The 24,233-nt window shown below is 37.1% G+C and overlaps 1 protein-coding gene across 1 annotated transcript; it reads right to left on the bottom strand.

Annotated features, from left to right (window-relative positions):
* LOC131054830 (CDT1-like protein a, chloroplastic) lies at window positions 1-21,326 on the bottom strand. The gene is made up of 7 exons (XM_057989443.2): window positions 20,726-21,326; window positions 20,350-20,469; window positions 2,949-3,198; window positions 1,229-2,842; window positions 685-883; window positions 508-598; window positions 1-420 (listed from the first exon to the last, which is right to left on the bottom strand). The coding sequence occupies exons 1-7, from the start codon at window positions 21,175-21,177 to the stop codon at window positions 363-365; spliced, it is 2,784 nt and encodes a 927-aa protein (XP_057845426.1). The 5' UTR covers window positions 21,178-21,326; the 3' UTR covers window positions 1-362.
* Between the last annotated feature and the right edge of the window lie 2,907 nt (window positions 21,327-24,233).

The following is a 24,233-nucleotide window of genomic DNA, read 5'->3' as shown; positions in this document are numbered from 1 at the left end:
AAAAAACACTTCTAAAAAATTTACTCACATTAGTTTTATCATAAGATATTCCCTATTATTCCTTTACCCACAAATTCTCAGTAAAATAACATTAAAACATATAGAACCAAAGACGGAATAAAATCCCAGAATGCTGGCAAATTTTTCATTATGGAATTCAATGGTGAATGCAAATATGTGATCAAGCTGGAGCAGCATCTAAAATAACTTAAAAGATTGGTTTACTGCTGAAGATCCAGCAGTAGCTGGAAAAAACAAAAAAGAATGTTGCAGTGGAGCCACGTGTATTATATTATAGATTTACTTAAAATTACATAAGACTATATGTAATCCAGGTGCTTTTCCAGCATGATTTTTGCTATTCACAGGGCACTCACGAGTTTCGTACGAATGGTCTGCAAATCGATATTGTTTTTAATGCTGCAGACAACCAAAAATGTCGTATCACATTACAATCCAGATATGAAAGTAACAGGACAAATTCTCTCTTTTCACAAGAGGGCTTACCTGTAAAGAAAATCACCACTCATAGCCGTCCTTCCAGAAATCCACTCTGGTGCTAATTCTTGGAGCAGCAGCAGCTGCTCCTCAACTTCACCTAGAAATTTTTTAAAAGCATGAAATGAGACAAAGTGCAGTGTATTCCTTGCAACAGAAGGCCAAAATTTAAGTAAGGATACTTACTTCTATCAGTAACATTACAATTATTTGATATTATTTTGTGAATAAGCTCTTCCTGTGTGAGGACAGAGCGCTTGCTTGAACGAAATATATCACGTATCATGTTAAAGAGTTTGGGCAAGCATGCAAGCGTCTGCTGACGCCTCTTAGCAGCCAATGCACCCAATCCACCATCTCGATTTTTTCGTTCTCTCTCATGAACCTGCAAATATTTGTAAGCTTTACTTGGTATCGTGAAACAGGAACAGATATCAGAAGAGAAAACAGCTGATCAGAAGGTAAGCTATTTTAATGTTTTTGGTGATATGAATGATATACAATATATGGCACAACATAACACAGCCAAAACAGACATCGGCTGAGCAGCTAAATTTGTAATAAGTTAATAACTCAAGATATGACCACAATTAATGTCTTTCAAGTTCATAAAGAAAAATGTTTACCGAACTTACTATATAGAACTGATCGAATTGAAGCAAAGTTGGTAACCATTGGCATGCAGAAAATGCATATAAATAGCATCTACAAAAAAAAAAAAATGTCTTACCTCATGCACCAATTTTGGGGAAAGTGTCTGAAGAATTTCCCATTCTGATTGGTTCATTACATCAAGTCCCTTCGAACACAACCCCTGAATACTGACGCTTCCATTCTCAGGTTTATTTGAAGCATCAGATTCTCTATCAACATCTGCCTTGCAAGGATCAATATTACTTCTTGTTGGAGATTGGAAGCTTGGTGGGAATGTTTGAGGGCAAGACTGGGTTGCTTTTATTTTTGTAATTCGCTCAGTTGCATTAAGTCTATGTTTCTTGCGAGGGTGCAAGGGTGGAGTGCTAAGGAAGACTTCCTCCGGAGTTTTCTCGCCCTCAGTTTTCTCCAAGCTAAAAGTTTTTGATGGAGACAGGAAAGAGTAGATGGATTTATTGGTTGAAACCACCCTCGAGGGAGAGTGCTCGATGGTATCGGCACAACTTTCCATTCCCTCAAGCTTGCCAGGCGTAGAGAGCACAGAGGTGTCTGTAGATGGAAACATGACTGCCTTTCTTTTCAAATCATTTGAACGGATTGAAGAATCCTTACCAATAGAAACAGGAGAACTTTTGTTTGATTTTTTGAACATTACTGCTCTTCTGACCTTAGAAATTTCAGACTTCTGCCCGGAGAATTGAGAAACACGTGAAGAATCTGGAGAAGCAAAACTGTTAGATTTGGGAGACAAATCATGAGCGGTAACATCTGGTGAATTTGGAACATGCTCAAAACGGAGAGACCTTCTACTGATGGAATTCTTATTACTAGAATTCAACAGGGTCCTAGCTGCAGGAGTATTGTGAGCAGAGGAGACAACAGAAAATGTTTTTTGGGGAGTAGAATCAGGGGCAACTCCCGGTGTTGTGGGCGAAAAACAACCTTTACTCATGGTAGAATTTGTGTTCTCAAACACTTGGACTGTTTTGCAAGGTGTATTTTCTGCAGCAGAAATCTTAGTGGCAGACACCTTACAAGGAGTCTCAGATTGATCAGAAGCAATGTGTGAATCTACCTTGTCAGATGCTTGGGCTGTAAGGGTTCTCTGTGAAAAACGCCTCTGAAAGCTTTTGGGCAAAAGACAACCTTCATTCATGGTAGAATTTGTGTTCTCAAACACTTGAACTGTTTTGCAGGGTGTATTTTCTTCAGCAGCATTCTTAGTGGCAGACACCTTACAAGGAGTCTCAGATTGATCATAACCAATGTTTGAATCTACCTTGTTAGATGCTTGCGCTGTAAGGGTTCTCTGTGAAAAACGCCTCTGGAAGCTGTTGGGCAAAAGACAACCTTCATTCATGGTAGAATTTGTGTTATCAAACACTTGGCCTGTTTTGCAGGGTGTATTTTCCTCAGCAGCATTCTTAGTGGCAGACACCTTACAAGGAGTCTTAGATTGATCATAACCAATGTTTGAATCTACCTTGTCAGATGCTTGGGCTGTAAGGGTTCTCTGTGAAAAACGCCTCTGGAAGCTGTTGGGCAAAAGGCAAGGCATGACCTCCTCATGCACTGGAGTAGGATTAGGAGTACAGCTTAGTGGGGAAACCAAAATGTTAAGCTTTGCAGGAGTGAGCTGGCATTTTTTATTGAAAGGTTCTGGCAACATTTCTTCTGGAACATCATCACCCTGCATTAAATCAAGACTACAAATCATAAGCTGAGTAATATACAAATGGGTTTAAGAATTTTGACAAAGCCAAGAAGATATACACAAATTTCATTTTTATATTCACCTCGGGATGTAATTGTGCAAATTCCTCAAGGCGTGTATGAAATGTCTTCCGCAAAATTGATGTATTAACTTTAGAGGCAGATATAAAAACCTGTCCACCTTCAGCACTATTTAATGCATCATGCAAGAGAGAGATTTTTAGGTCCGCCTTCATGCAGAGCGTTTTCTCATCGTGAACCATAATCTTCTCAAGCAACAGCGCTTCTGGCAAAATGTACTTCATCTGTGCCACATGTGCATGCATAAACCGCCTAAAACAGGGAAAGAAATTAGTTTAAATTGAGTCATATTTACAAAACTAAAACAGGGAAAGAAAAAAGAAGCCTAGATTTCACAATACAAAACTAATTTTTCCTGTTGTGATATTTACTTGTTATAAATCCACTATTTTCTATTGTAGTCTTTTTAAGTTTAGTCACAGCATATGAAATACATGATTCAGAATTGCCAATGTTCTCTCTATTTTAAAATGCCCCAACTAATTTACTGAAATGTACCTCCCAAATCAACCTATAACAATCTTAACAATTTACACTTCTAATTTCACGTGATGCCATTAGTTCTATATATCATTATAAACTCTCCACAAGCTTCCAAGGGTATCTTGCAAATTTAGAAACTTGAAATGTTGCAAATTCTATGGAAGTTGACCATAACCAAGCAAAACAGCTATACATGCAACGCATTCGGACTTGAGTTCAGTCCTTATTTCCTGCTACATTTTTTAGTGTTGTCTATCATTGGAAAGCTCTTGACTAGATGCTTCCAATAGTATCTTGTGAATTGTGAAATTCCTAGTGTTGTGACATGATCATGGAGAGACTGCAGCATCATACATCTACTATAGTGAAATGCCCTTTTTAAACACTTCACGACCCTAATTTTGCTTAATTCCCTAAGTACTCTATATCATCTGAAATCTTTTGGCAAAACACTTCCAACAATGTTTGTGAATTTCAAAATTTCTAAGACTAGAGAGAACTTGTGGTGACATGATTTTCTACATCATCCATAATCTTTACTCAAAACAATGCAGTGACTTCTTAAACCATTTGTAGCCTCAAGGAGATTGTGTAAAGTCAGTGTACAATGATTTGGCATTTTATAGTCAGTGTGTGTACAATGGGCCACTTGCAAAACAAGGCAAGGTGAACTTCTGATTTCAATGTTTTATCCAAATTGGGCTATAGCAGACTCAAATGACTAATGCAAAAGACCAAAATGAGATCCAAGCATTACAAGTTGCAAAATGGGCCAAAAAAGACGAAAGTACAATTTCTACTCACAATCGCTACAAATTGATAGCATATATGTGAAGCAGACGAAAAATTATGCAATTTCAAAGAAAACAACACCTGAAAAGAAATCCATGAGCCCAAACGAAGCCTGTGAAATTACAAAAAGGAGGATTGGACAGGTACAGTTGTGAAAAACTGAAAAAATTGAAAAATTTGTCCACCAAAATCATAAACCAACTACACCACTGCTAAGAGCATGAAAAATTAGCCCAAATCATAAAAAATGCTCGAAAAAAGACCTCAAAATGAACACGTTATAAGCTTTCAAAGTCAGACTATGAAATCAAAAACTCAAATGAGAGGGGAGTTTAAAATTTTTGAAAAGACTGCTGATGCAATGTTGACGTCAACAATCAAAGAACTTAAAATTGACGGTCAAACAGCTGTCATGGCAAAAGATCAACCTTACATGGCAATGATGTTTGCAAGCTAACTAGGTGATCAGAAAGTGACACGTGTCCTGCACTGGTAGGCATGCGTTGTTGAGGTGGTGAGGAGTTGCGAACAAACAAATTGGTACCATGTGGCACCTACAAACTTGTGTATGTGATGCCTCGGCTATCTAAGAAAATGAAAGTCATGGATTTAAAATCCCACATTTTGCATCTTGATGAGAATACAATTTGTTCGTGTCTATTTTGTTCTCTCTTACTTTTGTGCTATTCATTGGCCTCTGGATCTTCGATTGCTATAGGCAAATTCTTACATGGTATCAAAACGATACGATCCAACACTAGCACGCTAGGCATATAAGAGCGGATCAAAAACCCATTCCAATGAATGTACAATCACAACCAAATGACCAGAGCTGGCCACTATGCCTGATCACTACCAAGGAAAATCAAGGCGATAAATGATCTGGAATACCACTACCAAATGAAGTTCGGGCTGGAGAGAAGCCTCGGCAATGAACAACCAACAATCGTGGACCAACTGCAAATCATATGCCCAAACTCACTCCAAACCTCAAATGACCAATACCAAGGCAAATGACATCGATCAAAGATAAGGTGAAGCTGACCAACAAGTTATGGTAGATCTGATGCATAAAACATAGATCCAAGGGCTTGGCAATAATGGTTAAAACCTGCAAAATAAACATAGCCACCCCAAAATGGAGATCTCACGACTAACAGGTAGAATGGAGAGCACGGGCACAATATCAAGTTTGTGCCACCAAGTGATGAATGCTACGATTTGACAAAAGACTGCACAAGCAACTGGCTAGTAATGCAGATCTGAAAAGATAATGCCTCCCCAATAGAAAATTGCCAGATCAAGAAAATAAATTGCGATCAAATGAATAGAGTCCACAAAATATACAGTGACATGTCTAATGCAAAATATACAGTGTCCAAGCAAAGTATTTTGTCTAGAACAATAATTTGCACAACATTGAAATATTTCACCCAGATTTGACAATAATATGCAAAAAGAAAATAATAACTGTAAAAAAATTGTAATCTTCTGTTGGAGAGGGGACCTAATGGCCCTCCAACTAAAAAATTTTTGCTACAAAAACAATTTTACCCGAACATAGGCAAATTTGTAGTCAAAATTCATAGAACGACCTCCCGAATGCAATGGTGGAAAATTTGGCATAGGAAGCTCTATAAATGCGCTGCACCACAAACCTCCCAACATGCCAACCTTTACATGGACCAAGACCTCTCCAAAAATGACTATCAATGGCACCCTATAAGCTCTGATACCATGTAAGAATTTGCCTATAGCAACCCAAGATCTAGAGGCCAACGAATAGCACAAAAGTAAGAGAGAACAAAATAGACAAGAACAAATTGTATTCTCATCAAGATGCAAAATGCCCAACTAAATACAATGTACATGTGCTTGCATATATAGGCAAGGCAAAAAGAGAAGAGAGCACACAAGGATGACATATGGTTCAATGAGATGCAAGGGTAGGTAGGAGTAGGTAGGAGAAATAATAGATAATTCCACTGGAGGTGGAATTTCTCCTACAACCATATTCCCTAGATATGCAATTCCTTTAGTGTTTCCTATGCAAATTACTATGATATGCATTATCCTAAGTTAACTTAAGTACAGTGTAATTACATGAGACATAAATTACACCAACACCTTTGAAAGTGGCATGTTCAAACTTCCCTCAACTCTCAACAATGCCTTCAGCCTAAAAATTGATTGAAAGTTTCCCAAAAGAAATGGACAACCATTTTCTTTTTTTTCTCTTCTTTTACCAACTATCAAGAATACTAAAGATTGAAGCCTGAAATATGATATTATATTAAGAATATTAGTGTTATTATAAAGAGGCTCATCTCCTTATAAAAGAATGTGAGAGATGTAATCGACAATAATTTTATAACTAACCCTTATAACACATTACTAAGTCACCAAGGTAAACTTTATTAAAACCCCCTCTTAAGGCTTATAGTACTTATTGAAAATGAAAGCATACTAACATAGAATTAAAGCAGCTCCACATATTCTTCAGAAGCTTATCTTTGAAAACAAGTCTTGGATCAGGTAGAACTCCATCGAGCTGCCTCAAATCCCTTGTAAATGTGTAGCCCCTAAGCCAAATTCTCAAGTTCTCAGATTCCACCTCCCCAAACTCCCAAGTTACAAATCTCCCAAATTATTGGACAACCATCCATGTTAAGCCACATCCATAGTGCTCCATCAAGTCATCTCATGAGCATCATAAGGGTATAATTTCAAAAATCCACAAACTCTTAAACTATCCGAGCATCCATCCATAGTAGGCTTCATTTACAAATTCTTCACCACTGTCAGCAACTAGTCAACCTCCAGCAATGGCTACATTAGCTACATTTGGCTTATCTTTCAGTTTTCCCTTATGAAACATCATTGGCATAAATTCTGTTGTTCAAATTTACTTGTAGTAATAACAATCAATCTCCTCTTTGTCTTTATCTGATCTTTTACAGTTGTTTCCTGGACATAAAACGCTCTCAAGTTGAGGATCAGCTTTTGTAGCTCCTACAATTGTACTCTTGCTCTGCAAAAAGAGTTATCTTCCAAATTTTGAGGAGGTATCTGATCGAGAGTAAATGACAATATATTTAGAAGGCAAACTATTTAACAAAATGGCTTTGGCATCCTTATCATCTATCGTAGCATTCTCTTCTACTAGTTGTGTCTAACAAGAGATCTCAAATTGCTTGGGGATAGACATTATGATTTCATCCACCACCTTAAATTTGAATAACTACAGCATTAGAACAAACATTATATCAACCACTTTTGTTCCAACGAGTTTATTCAAATTTTCCCAAATTCCCTTGGATGATTTTTCAAAATCTATATGACGCAACTCAGAATTAGAGAGAGCAAGATCAATCCAATAACACATGGCTTTCGCTTTAGCATTTTTCCTCTACCAATCCAATAACTTACATTTGTAGGTGGTTTCTCATAAATCCAACAACATATGGATTTGGCTTTAGCATCTTTGCTCTACCAATCCAATAACTCCCATGCAACCACAAAAAAATAACCTTCAAACTCTGCAAAAAGTACCACAAATCTAGAAGTGTTCCACCTGCAAAAATGTTGTGCACTTTAGGGGTCTCGTTCAACCTTCATCCTTAATGGCTAGACTTCCCGCAACCTCTACAACTTCATGATTTCCAGTCAGGACTGGAAAAATTGTGCCCTAATTACATTGGCTCCTTTCCCCTCACTCAATGGGTAAGATCCCTTGGCAATGGCTCCTTCATTACTAATGGTGCAGCTGATCCGGTAGCCATGAATCAGATTGTTTTTTTGGTGGTACATAGCAATAATATAGTACAAAGATGCACTAGATATGACCCAAAATAAGTGCCATATAAAGGCATTACAATCCCATCAAACTACTTAACTAATCCATGATAATTTCATTATTTCCTTCTTTTATTCTATTATTGTTACTCTGAAGGCTCAAGACAAATTGCACAGATTTATTTTATTTGGCTGTCCTTACAAACATTTGGCTAGCACTTGGGAAATTAAGCATAGACATGTTTTACTATCCTTAATGTAATGACCATCCAGAATCGTTCAATTACTAATTCGGCTGGTCATCGTTTCCCAATAAAATTGCTTAATGGAAAAGACGGCCATATCACCTTTTTACAACTATTCCTATGAGAATAACCTCACTAAAGTGACCATCTATCACTATTTCTATGGCCTTCAAAACTTTTGATCGCTAATATTAATTCTCATGGCATCAATCAAGCTCTTTAAGTATGAAACAGGTAAAAGTGGCTACTTTCTTTAAGTAATTTTCCTCTGTTGAGGTCACAGAGTCTACTATCTTTATCATGAACAGATCCTTACTACCTTAAAAACTAGTACCTGACTGAGCTTTTGCCAAGGATGTCTTCATTTTGGCTTGAAGCTTGTAATTGGAAAGTGTAATGTTCCTTTTAGGTACATTACTACATTTTGCCCTAAAACCACAATTTCAATTCTAAGAAATAAAGAACATTTAAGAATAAATGCCTTCTATAAGAGAAGGCTTGGTCTAGGTCCTGCACACAATGTTAGTCATTGGAAATTGACATTTAATCATAAGCCATAATATCACATATCATACAAATCATTAGTAAACACCATGGTATCCATAAACATCATTCATATTGAAATCCAAATGAGTCATTGCCTTTTCAAAGTAGGTTCCTATAATAGTTTCATTAGGAATTCATTGAAACGTTTGCAAACCACAATCTAAAGGTAGGTTGCCCTTGTATTGCGAGCACATGGAAGGTGGGCTGCCCTTCCATCCCTCAGTTCACCTTGGAGGCTGGCTGTCCTTGTTCAAGCCCAAGAGCATGAAAGGCAGGTCTTCTATTCCACCTCTTGGCCCACAGGTATGGAAGGTTGGTCGTCCATTTGATCCCAGGGTGGTGTACTTGATGGGACCTCAAGCCCAAGGGCACACTAAGCCCCTTGGCCCACAAGCATATCATTTATATCGGGGTGGCATACTTGATGGGATCTCAAGCCCAAGGGCATGCTAAGCCCCTTGGCTCACGAGCACAACTTTCATCTCGGGGTGGCGTACTTGGGTCTTGCAAACTCGAAAGGCTGGTCATCCTTCCTATTTCCAATCTGTTTCTCTAAATTTGGAAGGAACCATCATACAAATTTTTCATTGCATGTTTGGATTAGAAAGAGCATTAAGATCACTCAATAATTTCTGCAAGTATCTCTATTGCATGAACACACATGCATAGATCTATATTTCTACTTATCTATCAGCTTTATCTCTTAGTTAGCACTGCTCCTAATATTAGTTCAGTTCTGAGTTCAATTCTGCTTTTGCTTATTTTCATTGATCATTCCATTTTGATCCTTCATGGATGCCTTCCTTGGATGAATTGTTCTTTCTTTTATATCTCCCATTTGGAGGGGATCATACCTCTTCATGAAACCCCAAGCCTTTGGTAAGAGTCAAACCTTTCCAAAGCTAGGTGATGTCTTAACAAGTCTCAGTAGGCCTCCTTAAAGAAATCACTATCATTTAAATATTGCTTATAATTTTCCTTAATCTAGCTGGCCCCTCAATCCTAGTCGGCCCTCTTTTAAATAATCTCAGCCAATTTTTTTTAACTTTTATTTTGGGTCGGTCCTCTTATATTTACTCAGTCGCCTAGGGTTTGTTATTAAAACTGAGATCTGTCTTTGTTAAAGCCACAATCTTGGGCTGGAGCATTGCACAAAGAAAGTCAAATACCATTTGTACATATTCCATGTGTTACTTCCCAAGTGCAACTATAAACAAAAATATTAGTAAACAACTTTATCCAGAAGAAGTTGAAATATGCCATTACTCAAGCCATATAAAAGAAGATAGTGCTTTGGTAATGCCCAATAAGCATGACTAATTATTTGTACAACCCGGATATTGCCTTCAAGCAGTCTTCCAAAAATCATTTGGCTCCATGTAAATTTGATGATGAGTTACAGCGAGACTGATTTTGCTGAAAAATTAAGCCCCTATGAGGCTTTCAATGAGATCATCAATTTTGAGAAGAAAATTGAATTTGTTAATTGCCTGTCTATTTCAGTTTCTATAAATTATTTCATAATCGCCACTGATGTTATTCCTTTTTTTAGCACTATTATTGTGGAACCACAAGGGCATGTATTTGGTATATGGAGTTGCGGATGTTTTGAATTATGTTAGCTGTAAAGATGATTACAAGATACTGATACTGTAGATCATACTGTATAAATTGCAGTAAACTCTCCTTAAGACTCAAATTGACTGAGATGTCTCATTACTGATTACTCGAGGAAGAGCAGTTGAACCATGGTCCAATAGATAATTGTACTAATTTCAAATGGCTGCAATCAGAGTATTTTAAAAGTTTTTACTGCATAGATACTGTCATATGCTAATAACAAGCTCTTAAGAGACTATTGCATATCTTCAGCCCCTCCACCCATTTCAGTTGCTGCAGAATTATTTCTTCATAAATGGCATTGCCTTATTTATTTAAAGGAAATTTTCAAAATATTTTGTACAAGAAATTTTCAACTTCCAGGGATGACATAGGACTATTAAATTGCAGCAGTTGGACCCCTCCATGGGACTTTCTACTTGGCCTAAACCTAAGCAATGGCCAAGCCTATCCTTGATTTGTTTCAAAACCTCTTGTTCACATCAGTAGAGAGAAATGCATGAAACACTTTCCTTGACAGAAGAGGTAAAATGCACTTGTATAAGCTGGAACTACGCTCAGAAACCACTGATCCGTATTTGGTTGGCAATCTGATGGATAACACACAAATTTGAGAAACATAATCGTGCTATAAAGTAATGAATTGAAACAAGTATAAATTGATCCAATAAACACAAACAATATAGTGCAGTATAAATGCATGCTTTTGAAAATGAGATCTGTGGAAAGGTAGCAATCTCCGCAAAAAGATGTTTGGTTAAAGTGTTAATGTTTGCGTACGCTGCAGGAGATTTTATTTACCTGCGGTGGTGGTGTTATTGTCTTCAGTCGTTCGACTTCCTTGTGATCTGCCGGTTTCTTCTATGTAGCTGTTCATGTATCAAATTCATTGTCACTGTCACCGACCTGCGTCCTTGCTGGCAGCAGCTCTTTTCATATCTGTCTCCGCACTTCTTATCTCCGACAGTTCTTCTCCTATTCTCTTCGTATTCCTTCTAGGAAGAGATTCTTTCGTGTCTTCATCCTTGTGGCTTTCGTTAGTGTTCATTTGTGTCTTCGTCTATGTGGCACATGTCGGTGCTGGAGGAGTTACGGTTTACTTTGTAACTGTCGCCGAGTTTATGGCATCTTAGCCTTCCGCCTTTCTCCGTCTCTAGTTATCTATTTCGTGAACTTGTTCTTCTTTAAGAGGAGCGTTTTGCAGGTTGTCGGTGTGAGCGGTGAAATTCTTAAGGAGGACAATTTATATATGTGTGTTGATGATTATCGTAGTAGAGTTGATTGTTTTTTGGGAAACGATATCTTCTTCAGAATCGTTGCATCTTCATCGGTCTTTTTGTACTATCTCTGTGTGTTCAATTAATGTGTGATCCTTTCATATTATAGAAAGGTTATATGTCATATATATGGTAGAAGCCATCATTTTCAGAAGTTTTTGGCTTATACTGTTGATTGTCAAAGTGAAAGCATTGTATCAGATTTGTGCCAATAATAAAAGTTGATTTTTGGTGTAGCTGGGTTTTTCACCTCAGGTGGAGGGTTTTCCCAAGATAGATTTTTGGTGTGGCTGGGTTTTTCACCCTTAGGTGGAGGGTTTTCCCAAGATAAAATTTTGTGTATCTTGTTCTTGTGAGATTTTTCAAAGTTTCAGATTTTTGTGTCTTACCTTTTTGGTTCTAACATTAACATGGTATCAGAGCAAGTATGAGGCCGTCTCCCTCACAGGAGGCCTCGGGATTCTGGGAGGGTTGCTTGTTCATTGTTTGGTGTTATACAAACTATGTTTTGATCGCTACAACACTGAAGATATTAATTTTGAGACAAGAAGGCTCTCCCAATGAGAGGGAGCAGATTGCGAGGAGATTTTTGTTCTAATCTCAAGATGGTCATATTCCTGGAGAGTGGTCTTTTCAGCTTCAAAGGGAGCCTGACATTTCAACTTCAGAAGGAGCCTGTCATTTCATTAGAGGCAACCTTGGATGAGGAGGTCAAAAGGTTGATATCAAGTTCAAAGGGAGCCACATCATCATGAAGATTTTGTTAATGCATTTTTCTCTGTGATGGAGAAATTTGAGGTGAAAGCCCTTGTAATGCATTTTTCTCTATGATGGAGAAATTTGAGGTGCAAGCCCTTATTAATGCATTCTTTTGTGCTAGAGTAGTTTGAGGTGAAAGGCCTTGTTCCACCCTCTGGAAGTAGCCATGGTGGATGTCATGTTGGGAGACTCCATGACAACATCACGTTGAGTGACTTCGTGATGAGAGCTTGTGTTTATTTCACTCATGAGAGTAGCCATGGTGAACATCATGTGGAGTGAATCCATGATGCTATCACGTTGAGAGAATCCGTGATAAAATGTTGCTTTTTACACATATGGGTGTAGCCATTGTATTTGTCATGTTGAGAGACTCCATGACTTGAAAATCAGAAAATAATATCTCCTTTGCTAAGAGGTAGAGTTAATGTTTGCGTACGCTGCAGGAGATTTTATTTACCTGCGATGGTTGTGTTATTGTCTTCAATTGTTCGACTTCCTTGTGATCTGCCAGTTTCTTCTATGTAGCTGTTCGTGTATCGAATTCCTTGTCATCCTCACCGACCTGTCCTTGCTGGCAGCGGTTCTTTTCATATCTATCTCCGCACTTCTTATCTCTGGCAGTTCTTCTCCTATTCTCTTCGTATTCCTTCTGGGAAGAGATTCTTTTGTGTCTTCATCCTTGTGGCTTTCGTCGGTGTTCATTTGTGTCTTTGTCTATGTGGCTCATGTCGGAGCGGGAAGAGTTACGATTTACTTTGTAATTGTCGCCAAGTTTATGGCATCTTAGCCTTCCACCTTTCTTTGTCTCAAGTTATCTATTTCATGAACTTATTCTTCTTTAAGAGGAGCCTTTTGTAGGTTGTCAATGTGAGCAGTGAAATTCTTAAGAAGGACAATTTATATATATGTGTTGATGATTATTTGTAGTAGAGTTGTTTGTTTTTTGGGAAACGATATCTTCTTCAGAATTGTTGCATCTTCATCGGTCTTTCTGTATTGTCTCTGTGTGTTCGATTAATGTGTGATCCTTTCATATTATAGAAAAGGTTATATGTCATATCTATGGTATAAGTCATCATTTTCAGAAGTTTTTGGCTTATACTGTTGATTGTCAAAGTGAAAGCATTGTATCAGATTTGTGCCAATAATAAAAGTTGATTTTTGGTGTGGCTGGGTTTTCCACCCTCAAGTGGAGGGTTTTCCCAGGATAAAATTCTGTGTATCTTGTTCTTGTGAGATTTTTCAAAGTTTCAGATTTCTGTGTCTTACCTTTCTGGTTCTAACATTAACATAAAAAACTCCTTTCCCTCCCATTCGATTAAAGCAGCTCAAGATATACAACATGTACATAATAAAAAAATGTGAATCAAAGGAAAAGATGAAATGCTCCACCTTGGGATCCAAAAGTCATCAATTATAGAGACAGACTGGGTTGGTGAATGAGAACAAACAAATTTGGCAGTTATACCCTTGGATTTAAACCCTATTGTGTGATCAACAGGCTTTCCAAAGAAGTTCTGCAGGGTCAAATTTATCTAAGCAGGGCACATTTTCCTAATGTTGTTCCTTAGCTTTCCGACAGTTTTCTGGATGCAAACATTTGTAGCTGTGACCACATAGTTATGCCCCTTATAGGGCTATCTACTAGTTTTAGGGGGCTATGTTCTTATTATTTTGTCCTGAAATGCCATGTCAATCAACCATAACTTTATGAAAATCCCAGCTTAGACCCATAACTAACCCACCCTCTTCAACACTTGAGCCTTGTATGAAGGATCATAAACAAAGGCAATTAGAAACCCTCTACAACAAAAGCTTGCCGAGAAATTGTTTCACTGTTGTTTCAAAAGGTGTCTACAGTAGATAAATTTGAAAATAGAAATCAGTAACGAACTTACCAACTTTTATTTCTTAAGCGTAAAAAAAGTTGGATCCACTTCATACAACATTGACCATGTTTATATCTCACATCCATTTGAATCAAGAACTATGGAGAGAGTTATAATTAGAGGGAAACTCAATCAACCAGCTATCAGATTGATTCTCCCTTGTTTATAATTGATATTCAAGTGGAATTGTTGCATTGTTGCACATGTTTCAGTGTCTTCTGATGATGCTCATTCTACAACTTGTTTTGCATTTGCAAGAATTGCAAAGGCAACCAGCTATTAAATTGGTTCTCCCTTGTTTATAATTGATATTCAAGTGGAATTGTTACATTGTTGCACATAGTTTGACATTTTCTGATGATGCTTGTCTACTTGTTTTGCCCTTGCAAGAATTGCAAAGGCTTATGGTCATTGTTGATAACTGTCTTCTTCCAAACATGTGGATTCTTCCACTAATTACATTTTTAAGTAATGTCATAAAATTATAAAAAATTTGGGATTGTTTGATAGTACTGACGAAATTTTCCTTGTAGTAGGCAACTGGATGCACTTTTAATGTAAGGCTTGCTTTAAGTGCTCATTACAATGCATCAATTCAATCTCAAAAGATTGGTGAAATCTAGGCAAGGCAAGTACTGATCATAATCAAAGTTAATTCTTTAATTTTCAAAATGCCCTTTGTGTATGCCTTTTTGGTTGCCTTGGTACCACCTATTTTTGCTGGTTTACACTCCATGCAACATGAGCATCAGTACACCTCTGGAAGAAGTTTGCTTGTCCCGGGAAGTTGTGGAGCTTTATGAATATCATAGGTATGATAATTCCTTAATGTTTTTAATCTTCTCTAGAATAACATGAACACCTTGTTCACAAATATTGTATCTGAAGTAATGAATCTGCTTCAAGGCAAAGAAACACTTCTCTAAATTGGCATAAAGCTTATGCCCACACAAGATTTGGGAGAATGATTCATGTGTTCTTCCCCATGTCTTACTGAAAACCATAATCCGTTAAGATAAACAAGAAAATGTCTGAAGTGTTTTAGAATACACCATCCTCGTAAAGTTGCAGATGTGTTGGTCACATGCACATGACACAAATTTTTAGATGACGTTAGGAGAATACAGAGACTAAACATGGTTTTGCTTCTCTAATTATATTTAGGATTTGTACTCGTGAACTTGAACATTCTCTCACAATGTCAAGGCATGCAGAAGATGGTCGTCTCCCTTACTATGCCTTAAGGTGAATAACAGCATTGACAGGATGATCAACATTATACAATAGCATGCACAAACCATCTAGGCAATCAACTCTCCTCTTGTCAAAGAAATCCTATGAAGGATTTCAGAGATTGTGCAGGAGCAAGAGAGGCATGCCCCCTAATGCCCACACAAGAATTGGGAGAATGGGGATCATGTGTTCTTCCCCATGTCTTACTGAAATCCAAAATGTCATCAACATAAACATGAAAATATCTTTTTAAGTGTTGTAGACTAAATCATCCTAATAAAGTTGCAGGTGTGTTGGTCATGTGCGCATCACACAAATTTTTAGATGGCATTAGGAGCATGTGGGGACTAAACAAGGGTTCCCTACACTAATTATAATTAGTGAAGGTGGTCGTGAACTTGAACATTCTCTCACAATGTCAAGGCATGCAGAAGATGGCTGTCTCTCTATGCCTTGAGGTAAACAACAGCATTGACATGATGACCAACATTATTGAATAGCATGCGTAAACTATCTAGGCAATCAACTCTCCTCTTTTCAGAGAATTCCTATGAAGGATTTTAGTGATTGTGCAGAAGTAAGACGTGTATGCCCCATACTGCATGTGCCAAGCCACCAGAGATGAAAGCTCCACTACTGCAACCATGAATGGCTTCATTAGCACAAGCCAATGCATCAGCTAAACCTCATTGCTGCTCCAGCTTGGCTGCAGCAAGAAACTGCAAGGAAATTCACCCCTCCCTTTACAGTGAGTTTTTCTGACAACACAAACTAATGCTCTATGCTTGCAGTCTTACAAGTCATTATAGAACTCTCATTGTAATCTGTCTTACCATGTGTAATGTCCCCTTTTGGAAGGACACTAAATCTTGCCCAATATACTTGTAGCATTATTGCAGGTTGTGTATTTTTAGTCTGCTGTGATAATTTGGGCAGATTCAATTCGATGTTGTTTCCCTCTTTAAGTCTTCTGTTTATATCAATCTGATATGCTGCCTATACTCAGATATATATGTGTGTGTATGAGAATCCTTTCTATTCCATCAGGTCTGACTCTCTGTTTATTGATTTAATGTTTCCTCTTCTTTTCCTTTGATGCCTGTTTTATTATTGTTTGCAGATTTGTATTTGTGTTCTGATCTCTTTGATAAATGTTCATATCATTCTTCCATATTTTCTTGTAATTCTAATTTAGGTCTGCCCCTTTGCATGAGTCACTTCCTTATCTTCTTCCCATTAGTGCTTCCTTAATTCCTTTGCTCCCTTCTTTCTTTCCTTTTTCCTTTTTTCCTCAAATGAAGTTCTCTTCTCTCCCTTTTATACTCATGTTCGAGGGAGTCACACCTTTTCATTTCATGCCTTTTGACTATTCAATTAAACTTAACTAAATTTTAATTATATTTTTTTTTTTTTATTCTTTTATATTTTAATTTATTAATAAATCCTATTTCAACAAGGAGACATTACACGATGATACTTTTGCTGTTTCATAGGTATTTAATTCCATGGAAATATGCTAGATTGATACAAGCCAACATCATTGACCATATAATCTAACGGTTCTATTGTCACTCCATTGTTTTCAGTGATGATAGATGGCAGTTGGCACTACCATCATTGATTCCTGATTTTGTACATAGCCTCTTTTCACTGCTGGCTCCGAAAGAAAAATTTGTAGAACAACAGCTCTTGGACTCCAAGATATGTTGATGCCTTTGCAATTGCCTGTTTTTTTGGCTTTCTAGGCATTCCTCTTTGTAGTATTTGCTTCTGTGTCTAATACAGTAACCTTTTTATCAATAAAATACAAGATGGCAACAACTATGTAGAAGGGCTCATTAATGGGCCTAAAAGGGTTAATCCTTTGTATAATGAAGCAAGGGGTTCAAAATGGACACCCCCTGAATGTGATTGGATTAAGGTGAACTTTGATGGTGCAGCAAAAAGGAATCCAAGCCTTTCGGGGTGCAGGTTGTGTGGCAAAAGACCACAATGGAAGTATTATAGCATGTTGCAATCAAAGATTAGGATGGGGTTCCAATAACGAAGCATAAGCATATGCAGCTCTCCTTGTTGTTGGCATGGCAAGAAAAATGAAGGTGAATAACCTCCATCTTGAAGCAGATTCACAGATTATGGTTAGAGCAATTTCGAAAGGGCAGGCAGATAATTGGAAATTAGATAAGATCATTCAAATTATTAAGAGACTATTGCTTGGTTTAAATAAGTTTAAGATTTTGCATGTACTTCGGGAGTGTAATACTGAAGCTATAAAGTATGCCAACATGTCTCTTACACTCCAAGTTGGCGAAACCAAGTGGTCTGACAGAGCAAATGAGTGGGTGGAGATCAATGCCGTGTGAACGTAATTTTAAATTGGCTCGAATATTATTAAGAAGAGGCTGATGCAAATGGCCTTACAAGCATCAATTGAAATTGATGGCTCAAGTAAGAAACTTGCATCAATTGAAATTGATGGCTCAAGTAAGAAACTTGCATCAATTGCTCCTAATGGTTGGCAGCCTTGCTATTGTTTGGAAGTTGAAATGACCTTTGAATCGTGCGAATGGCCTTGGGGGGGAACTCCAGGTTGGCTGATTGATTGTTGCAGGCACGAACCGAATGAGCTGGTGGAGTGAGAAAGGGCAACTATGTTGATTAAGATTTGCGGGACTGTTGAACAAGATCTTTTGGCTTGAAGTTTGTGCAGAGTGAGTTTTCTTACATGGGAAATGGCAAGTTGCTATTTAACAACGGCTACATCGTATGCATAGAGTGCAAAGTCGGAATGTGAATTTCCAACGACCTTAATAACTTAGCAATTGACAAGCTGGCATAGATTTATTATTGAGGTCGAAGACTTAGTGTTGATAATGAAAAGAGGCGCCAAGCAAAGCAGAACTTAGCATTTGCATAAAAGTCATTTGAATTTGGTGTGTAAGGCAGTTGACACAATGCAAGCAAACTTCTCATTGTAGACCATCAAACCCATGGTGGCTTTCTGGGAAGGATCACTAATGAACGCCTTACCCATGTCTTCAAAATCTCTGAGCCGACCTTCATATGCAGGGTGAAAATTGTCTTAGGGGAGGAATACTTTAAGGTAGAGTATCAATATCGAACAAACATCAATATCACTTCCTTGTTCCTATCTCGATGCTTAGAATTTGAGCCTAGTGAAATAGTTTATTGGCTCATGACAGTTGTGTGAAGGAGGACTAGTGTTGGGGTCTGGCAAGCCTAATTGGAATGGCTCGAATGGAGGAAGGATTTGTTTGCCATGTTACAAGTGTGGTTGTCATTGCACCAAAAGATTGACCTGTTAACTTATAGAATCCACAGGAAGCAGTTATGCCATGTCACAAACCCAAGCACTGCGCTGCACAGCACAAGGAGACCAAGGGCGCACACCTTGCAACAATCCCCCCAGTGCAAGCGAGGGGTTTGAACCTATGACCAAGCTCTGATACCACTTGTTACAAGCGTAGTTGTCATTGCACCAAAAGATCGACCTGTTAATGCCCGATACAACTGCTAGACTTATAGAATCCACAGGAGGAGGTTAAGCCATGTCACAAACCCAAGCGTTGCGCTGCACAACACAAGGAGACCAAGGGCGCACACCTTGCAACATGCCCAGGGGGAGACTGGGCACATGTGGGTGAGTTTATCCCTCCCCTTCGTCCTTTTCGTTTGTGGAGTGCAAATGGAAACAAAGAAGTGAGAAGGGCTTTGGCCCAAATTGGGTTGCAAGGAATAAAAGATTTTCTCAAGGCCCAAGAGGCACAAATGGTTAGAGAAGATGTTGCAAAGTGGATGCCGAGAGCCGAAGTCCAAGAGCATGCAGAGGAGAATACGCCTCCCAAAAGGAATTGTGGCAGACCTATCGGGTCTTTTAGCTCGAAGCGGTGTCGCCTCTTGTAGGGTAGCTCATCCTCGACAGCACAGATATAGAGTGCAGGTGCAGGTGGTTTGGTGGAATCGAAGGATGCAAAGGTCCATGGGAAGAGCATAGTGGTGCAGGAATAGTGCTCCTAATTGATAAATACTGTAAAATTTTGATATTAGAAAATATAGAATGATATAGTGCCCATTTTGTAAATGCATAATGTACAAAATATGGTGTATAGGCTAGTCGTTTAAACGGGAGGTGATTTATGAAACTTGTTTTTCAGACTCGAATCATATGATGTAAATCATTTTTGCTTATTAATATAATGAAACATTTACCGATCAAAACAAAACAAGTATGTAGAAAGCCAATGAACAACCCGATTACAAGATCCACCAATTTACATGCAAAAAATACAAGTTCTGAGTATTCTAACTTTAAAAGGGGTTTTTCACTGAAAAGAAATACATAGAAATCTCAACGGGCAATGTTATGAAATCTTCACTGCATAAAATGTAGCAGATAGAAAGGAACTGTAAAAGTACAAAGAAAGAAATTAGAGTATTCATTGTGCACAAAATTGTGATTGAAAAGATGCCGCTAAAGTTGTGAAACTTCAGATTTACAAATAGTGGTAAAGGAGACTATCAAATGCATCACGCAGACAGCTTCAACTTTAGTTACATTTAAAGTTTATTTACCTCTGACACTTCATATCCAAAACTCCCTCTTAGCAGAAGTGGATAGCATAGGTATGCAATGAGGCAGGAATTATCTAAATGGATATATGTTTAGCAATGACAATAAATGTTCTGCATAGGAACAGCCCAGAAGAATAAATAAGCAGACGGTAATTAGTAATTGCATACCTGTGTGTCATGGTTTCCACCTGGGGACAGATGTTGCCAAATGTGCTGATTGTCTTACGGAGTCGGAGCAATCTGATAGCAGCCTCCATGGCATCAAAAAACTCCCCCAAGCCAGAATACCTTTAAATTAATCAAACGAAAACAAAAATCACATCTGTCCTTAAAAAATACAAACCCAGATGCTGATTCAATCTATAGGAAATCTATAATCCTATGTACCCTTAAAAAAATTGTAATCGCAGATTTTGATTAAATCTCTAAGAAAACTAGCATACAATATATCCTTAAAATATACAAACCCAGATAATGCTTAAATCTATGAGAAAACTAATATAATGCTTATCACAAAAGAAATGCAAACCCATATTGTAATTACTTCTCTGGAAGCTTAAAATCTGCAGCCTTCGGGGTTTTAGCTTCCATTTTAACAGAGACCCGGTCCTGATCTTGATCATTGCCCTCTTCGTGCAATGGGGATTGTTCAGAATGTGCATCGGCCTGTAATTTCTTGGCCTCTTCGATGACATCCTTCAGAGACTTAGCAAATCGCTTGCCTTTGCTCTTGGCTGCTGAAGAAGGGGGAGTGCATTTCCTCTCGGGCGTGAGAATGTCCAAAGATATAGGAGTTTTAGCAGGGGTATTAGTCAGGTGTTTAGCAGAGCTGCAAGATTTGGGGAACAATGTGGGACTGAGGCGTACAGGTTTCTTGCAAGGAAAGCCCAAAACAGACTGCATTTTTGTGTGAGAACTTGGTGAGTTTTTCGAGACCGGAGGTTTTTCTTTCCTTGTGCTCCGTGTATGCTTTTTCATGGCCGACTTCTGATCCATTTGGGCTGTTTTTCTCCCAGATCTTTTCCCTGTTAATGCTGATACTCGTTTGTTGCGCTGCTCTGCTTTGCTCTACTCCCGCCAACAATCCTCTGCTTTGTTTTTCTTCCCGCGCTGCACTTTTAGGAAAATAATACAAATATTCTGTTTATTCTAAAATATACAGATAATATCGCTAGGTACTTAGCTAAAATAGCCGTTAGATAGTGTTTTGTTTGTTTCTATTTTTTTGGGGGTTCTCCAAGAATGAATTACACGTCAGCGTATAAGTGATCATATATATATCTATATATTTCAATGTAATTGATCACATATATATCTATATATTTCAATGTAATAAATTTACTGCATTTTTTAATTAAAACTGAATTTCACATCTATGATTAAAATAATTATTCTAATAGAAAAAACAAATAATATAATAAATAAATAAATTTAAATTTGTATGTTTGTGTATTAAATAAAATAATGTTAAAGTAAAATAACTATTAAATATTACTTGTTCTAAATATTTATAATAAGAAGTATTAAAATCCATATTATAATAGTAATAATAATGTGTTTTAAAAGGTTCTTTTAGATTGTGATGAAAATTGTATTTTTTATTAAAATAAACCTTTTAGAAGTTAATTTGTTTGTTATGTCACAAATAATAGAGTTGAGGGAGCTTACCCTTCTAAAGGACTTAGCACGACAAACTGTAATATTTTATTATATAACAAAGAAAATATAGATATTTAGGAATTATATGGTTGTTTTGGTTCTTATGTATATATGAAGAGTTTGTGATATGATGGTTGTAATAGAAATTTGATTTTTGAAGTTTTTTATATTGTATTGGTGAGTTTTTACAATAGTAGAGAGGAATCCTCGTCTGTATAATTTGAAAAAATGGTTTACAAAATCAAAATGATCATAATGACTAAGGCTACTATTGTAAGATACAAAATACACTTGATTATCGATAACCATTTTATTGAGCGATGGATACTGTGTTGTTTATGGTTCTTAGTTAGATCATAACAAGACTAAATTTTTGATGTCTCATAATGGTTCCAGTCCTCATTGGATTCCTAAAGAATGAAGACTTATTAAACATGGGGATAGAACAAGATGCCTAGTGTAGACACCTCAAAATGTCCTAACTTAAACATATAAATATTTATTATTTATTAATTATTCTATCATTATTTTTCTATTAATTAAATAAAAATAATAATTTATTCAATTAATTCCTTAGAATTATTAATTAAATGAATATTTGTATTTAAATAATTAATTCATTAACTTTTTTTCTATAGTTTTTGTTTTTAGTTAAGTACTACCAAGGGGTAGCTCCCTCTATTAATAGCTTAAAAAATGTACACAGGTGGATCATTACATATCAACATGACCACTGACAATAGAGGAGAAGTGCGAAGATCTAGAGGTGGGTCATATGGCCAAATGTGAAACGGGTACAGTTGAAAGCGAAACTAGACAACCGAAGAAGAAACTGGTACGACCAAAGGAGAAACTAGTACAATTGAAGGTGGAATTGAGTCGAAGCTGAAACTGGGCAAAGGAGAAATTGGTACGGTCGAGGATGAAACTGGTACACCCGTGAAACTAGTCGAAGGAGAAGGTACGATCGAAGGTGAAACTAGTTAAAGGTGGGAACTAAGACGAAGGTAAAACTAGCCAAAGGAGAAACTGGTACGACCAAAGGTGAAACTAATACACTCGTGAAATTGGTTGAAGGAGAATGTACGACCAAAGGTGAAATTGGTTGAAGGTGAAATTGGTTGAAGGTGAAACTAATGAAACTAGTTGAAGGAGAAATCAGTATAATTGAAGGTGAAACTAGTATGATCGATTGTGAAACTAGTCAAATGAGAAACTGTTACGGCCAAAGGAGAAGCTAGTACAACCGAAGGTGAAACTAATGAAACTAGCCCCAAAGGATAAATTGGTACAATCAAAGGTGAAACTAGTTGAAGGTTACGATTGAAGGTGAAACTAGCCAAATGAGAAACTAGTACGATTGAAGGAGAATCTAGTATGGTCAAAGATGAAAATTGGTCGAATGTGAAATTGCATTGTCGAAGGCAAAACTGGCCGAAGGTGAAATTGTACTACCTAAGGTGAAACTGGTACAACTAAAGGAGAAACTGGTGCAAACGAAAGAGAGACGAGTATGACTAAAGATGAAATTGGTACGGTGTTTCCAGCAATTATACGGCCAAATGCTACGATGCTCTCCCAAATGGTATAGTATTTTTTCTATAGTTAAATAACATTCATCATTTAATTAATTATTCTAATCCCACCTTTTCTAACTATTAATTGAATAAAAAAAATTAATTTATTTAATTGATTCTTTATTGTATTCTATCTAATCCTATCCCTCCAACTTGTTCACATGGATCATAATCTAAATTTGTAGTCATGCACCAAGTGTCTTCCCTTCACATGTCTAGATTAAGCCTTATCACACATTCAATGGATCTAGACATCTTTTTCTAAATCACAAAGTCAACTTGCCTCTTAATCTCATCCCTTCACTGATATTAACCTCTTAATCCTTTTCACTCACCCTCCACCTCTTAGTTTCATTCATCCATCCATTTTAAAATCTTAATCATATTCGTTATCCTTTCCTCACTTAATTGTGGTCATTCGTCTTTTAACCTTTTAATCTAAGCCCTTGATTCTCTTATAGATTTCTTAAAAAAAAAAGGTTATTTATCCTATTTTTCAACTACCTAATACCTACTTAGTATGCATATAGGTACTTGATTTGAACTTCTAACATGAGCTTAAGTGGAAAGAAGATATTTTTGGTTTTGGAATGCAAAATGATGTTATTTTTTATTCTATTAGGCAAGTTATTTTAAGGCATATAAGGAAAACTAGATGTGTTGTAGTGCTTTCTAAAAAATATCATCAGACAACTAACACTTTAATGCTTTACTCTGACATCTTTCTTCAAACGGTTTTTTTGCAACTCTAGGTCTTAGGCAAGAACAATATGAAGGTCATGGTTCAACTTCAAAAAATCAAAGAGGAAGTGTTAT

This window comes from Cryptomeria japonica, chromosome 6, assembly GCF_030272615.1.
Source record: "Cryptomeria japonica chromosome 6, Sugi_1.0, whole genome shotgun sequence".
NCBI classification, from domain to species: Eukaryota; Viridiplantae; Streptophyta; class Pinopsida; order Cupressales; family Cupressaceae; genus Cryptomeria; species Cryptomeria japonica.
This window is presented reverse-complemented; position numbering and strand designations above follow the sequence as displayed.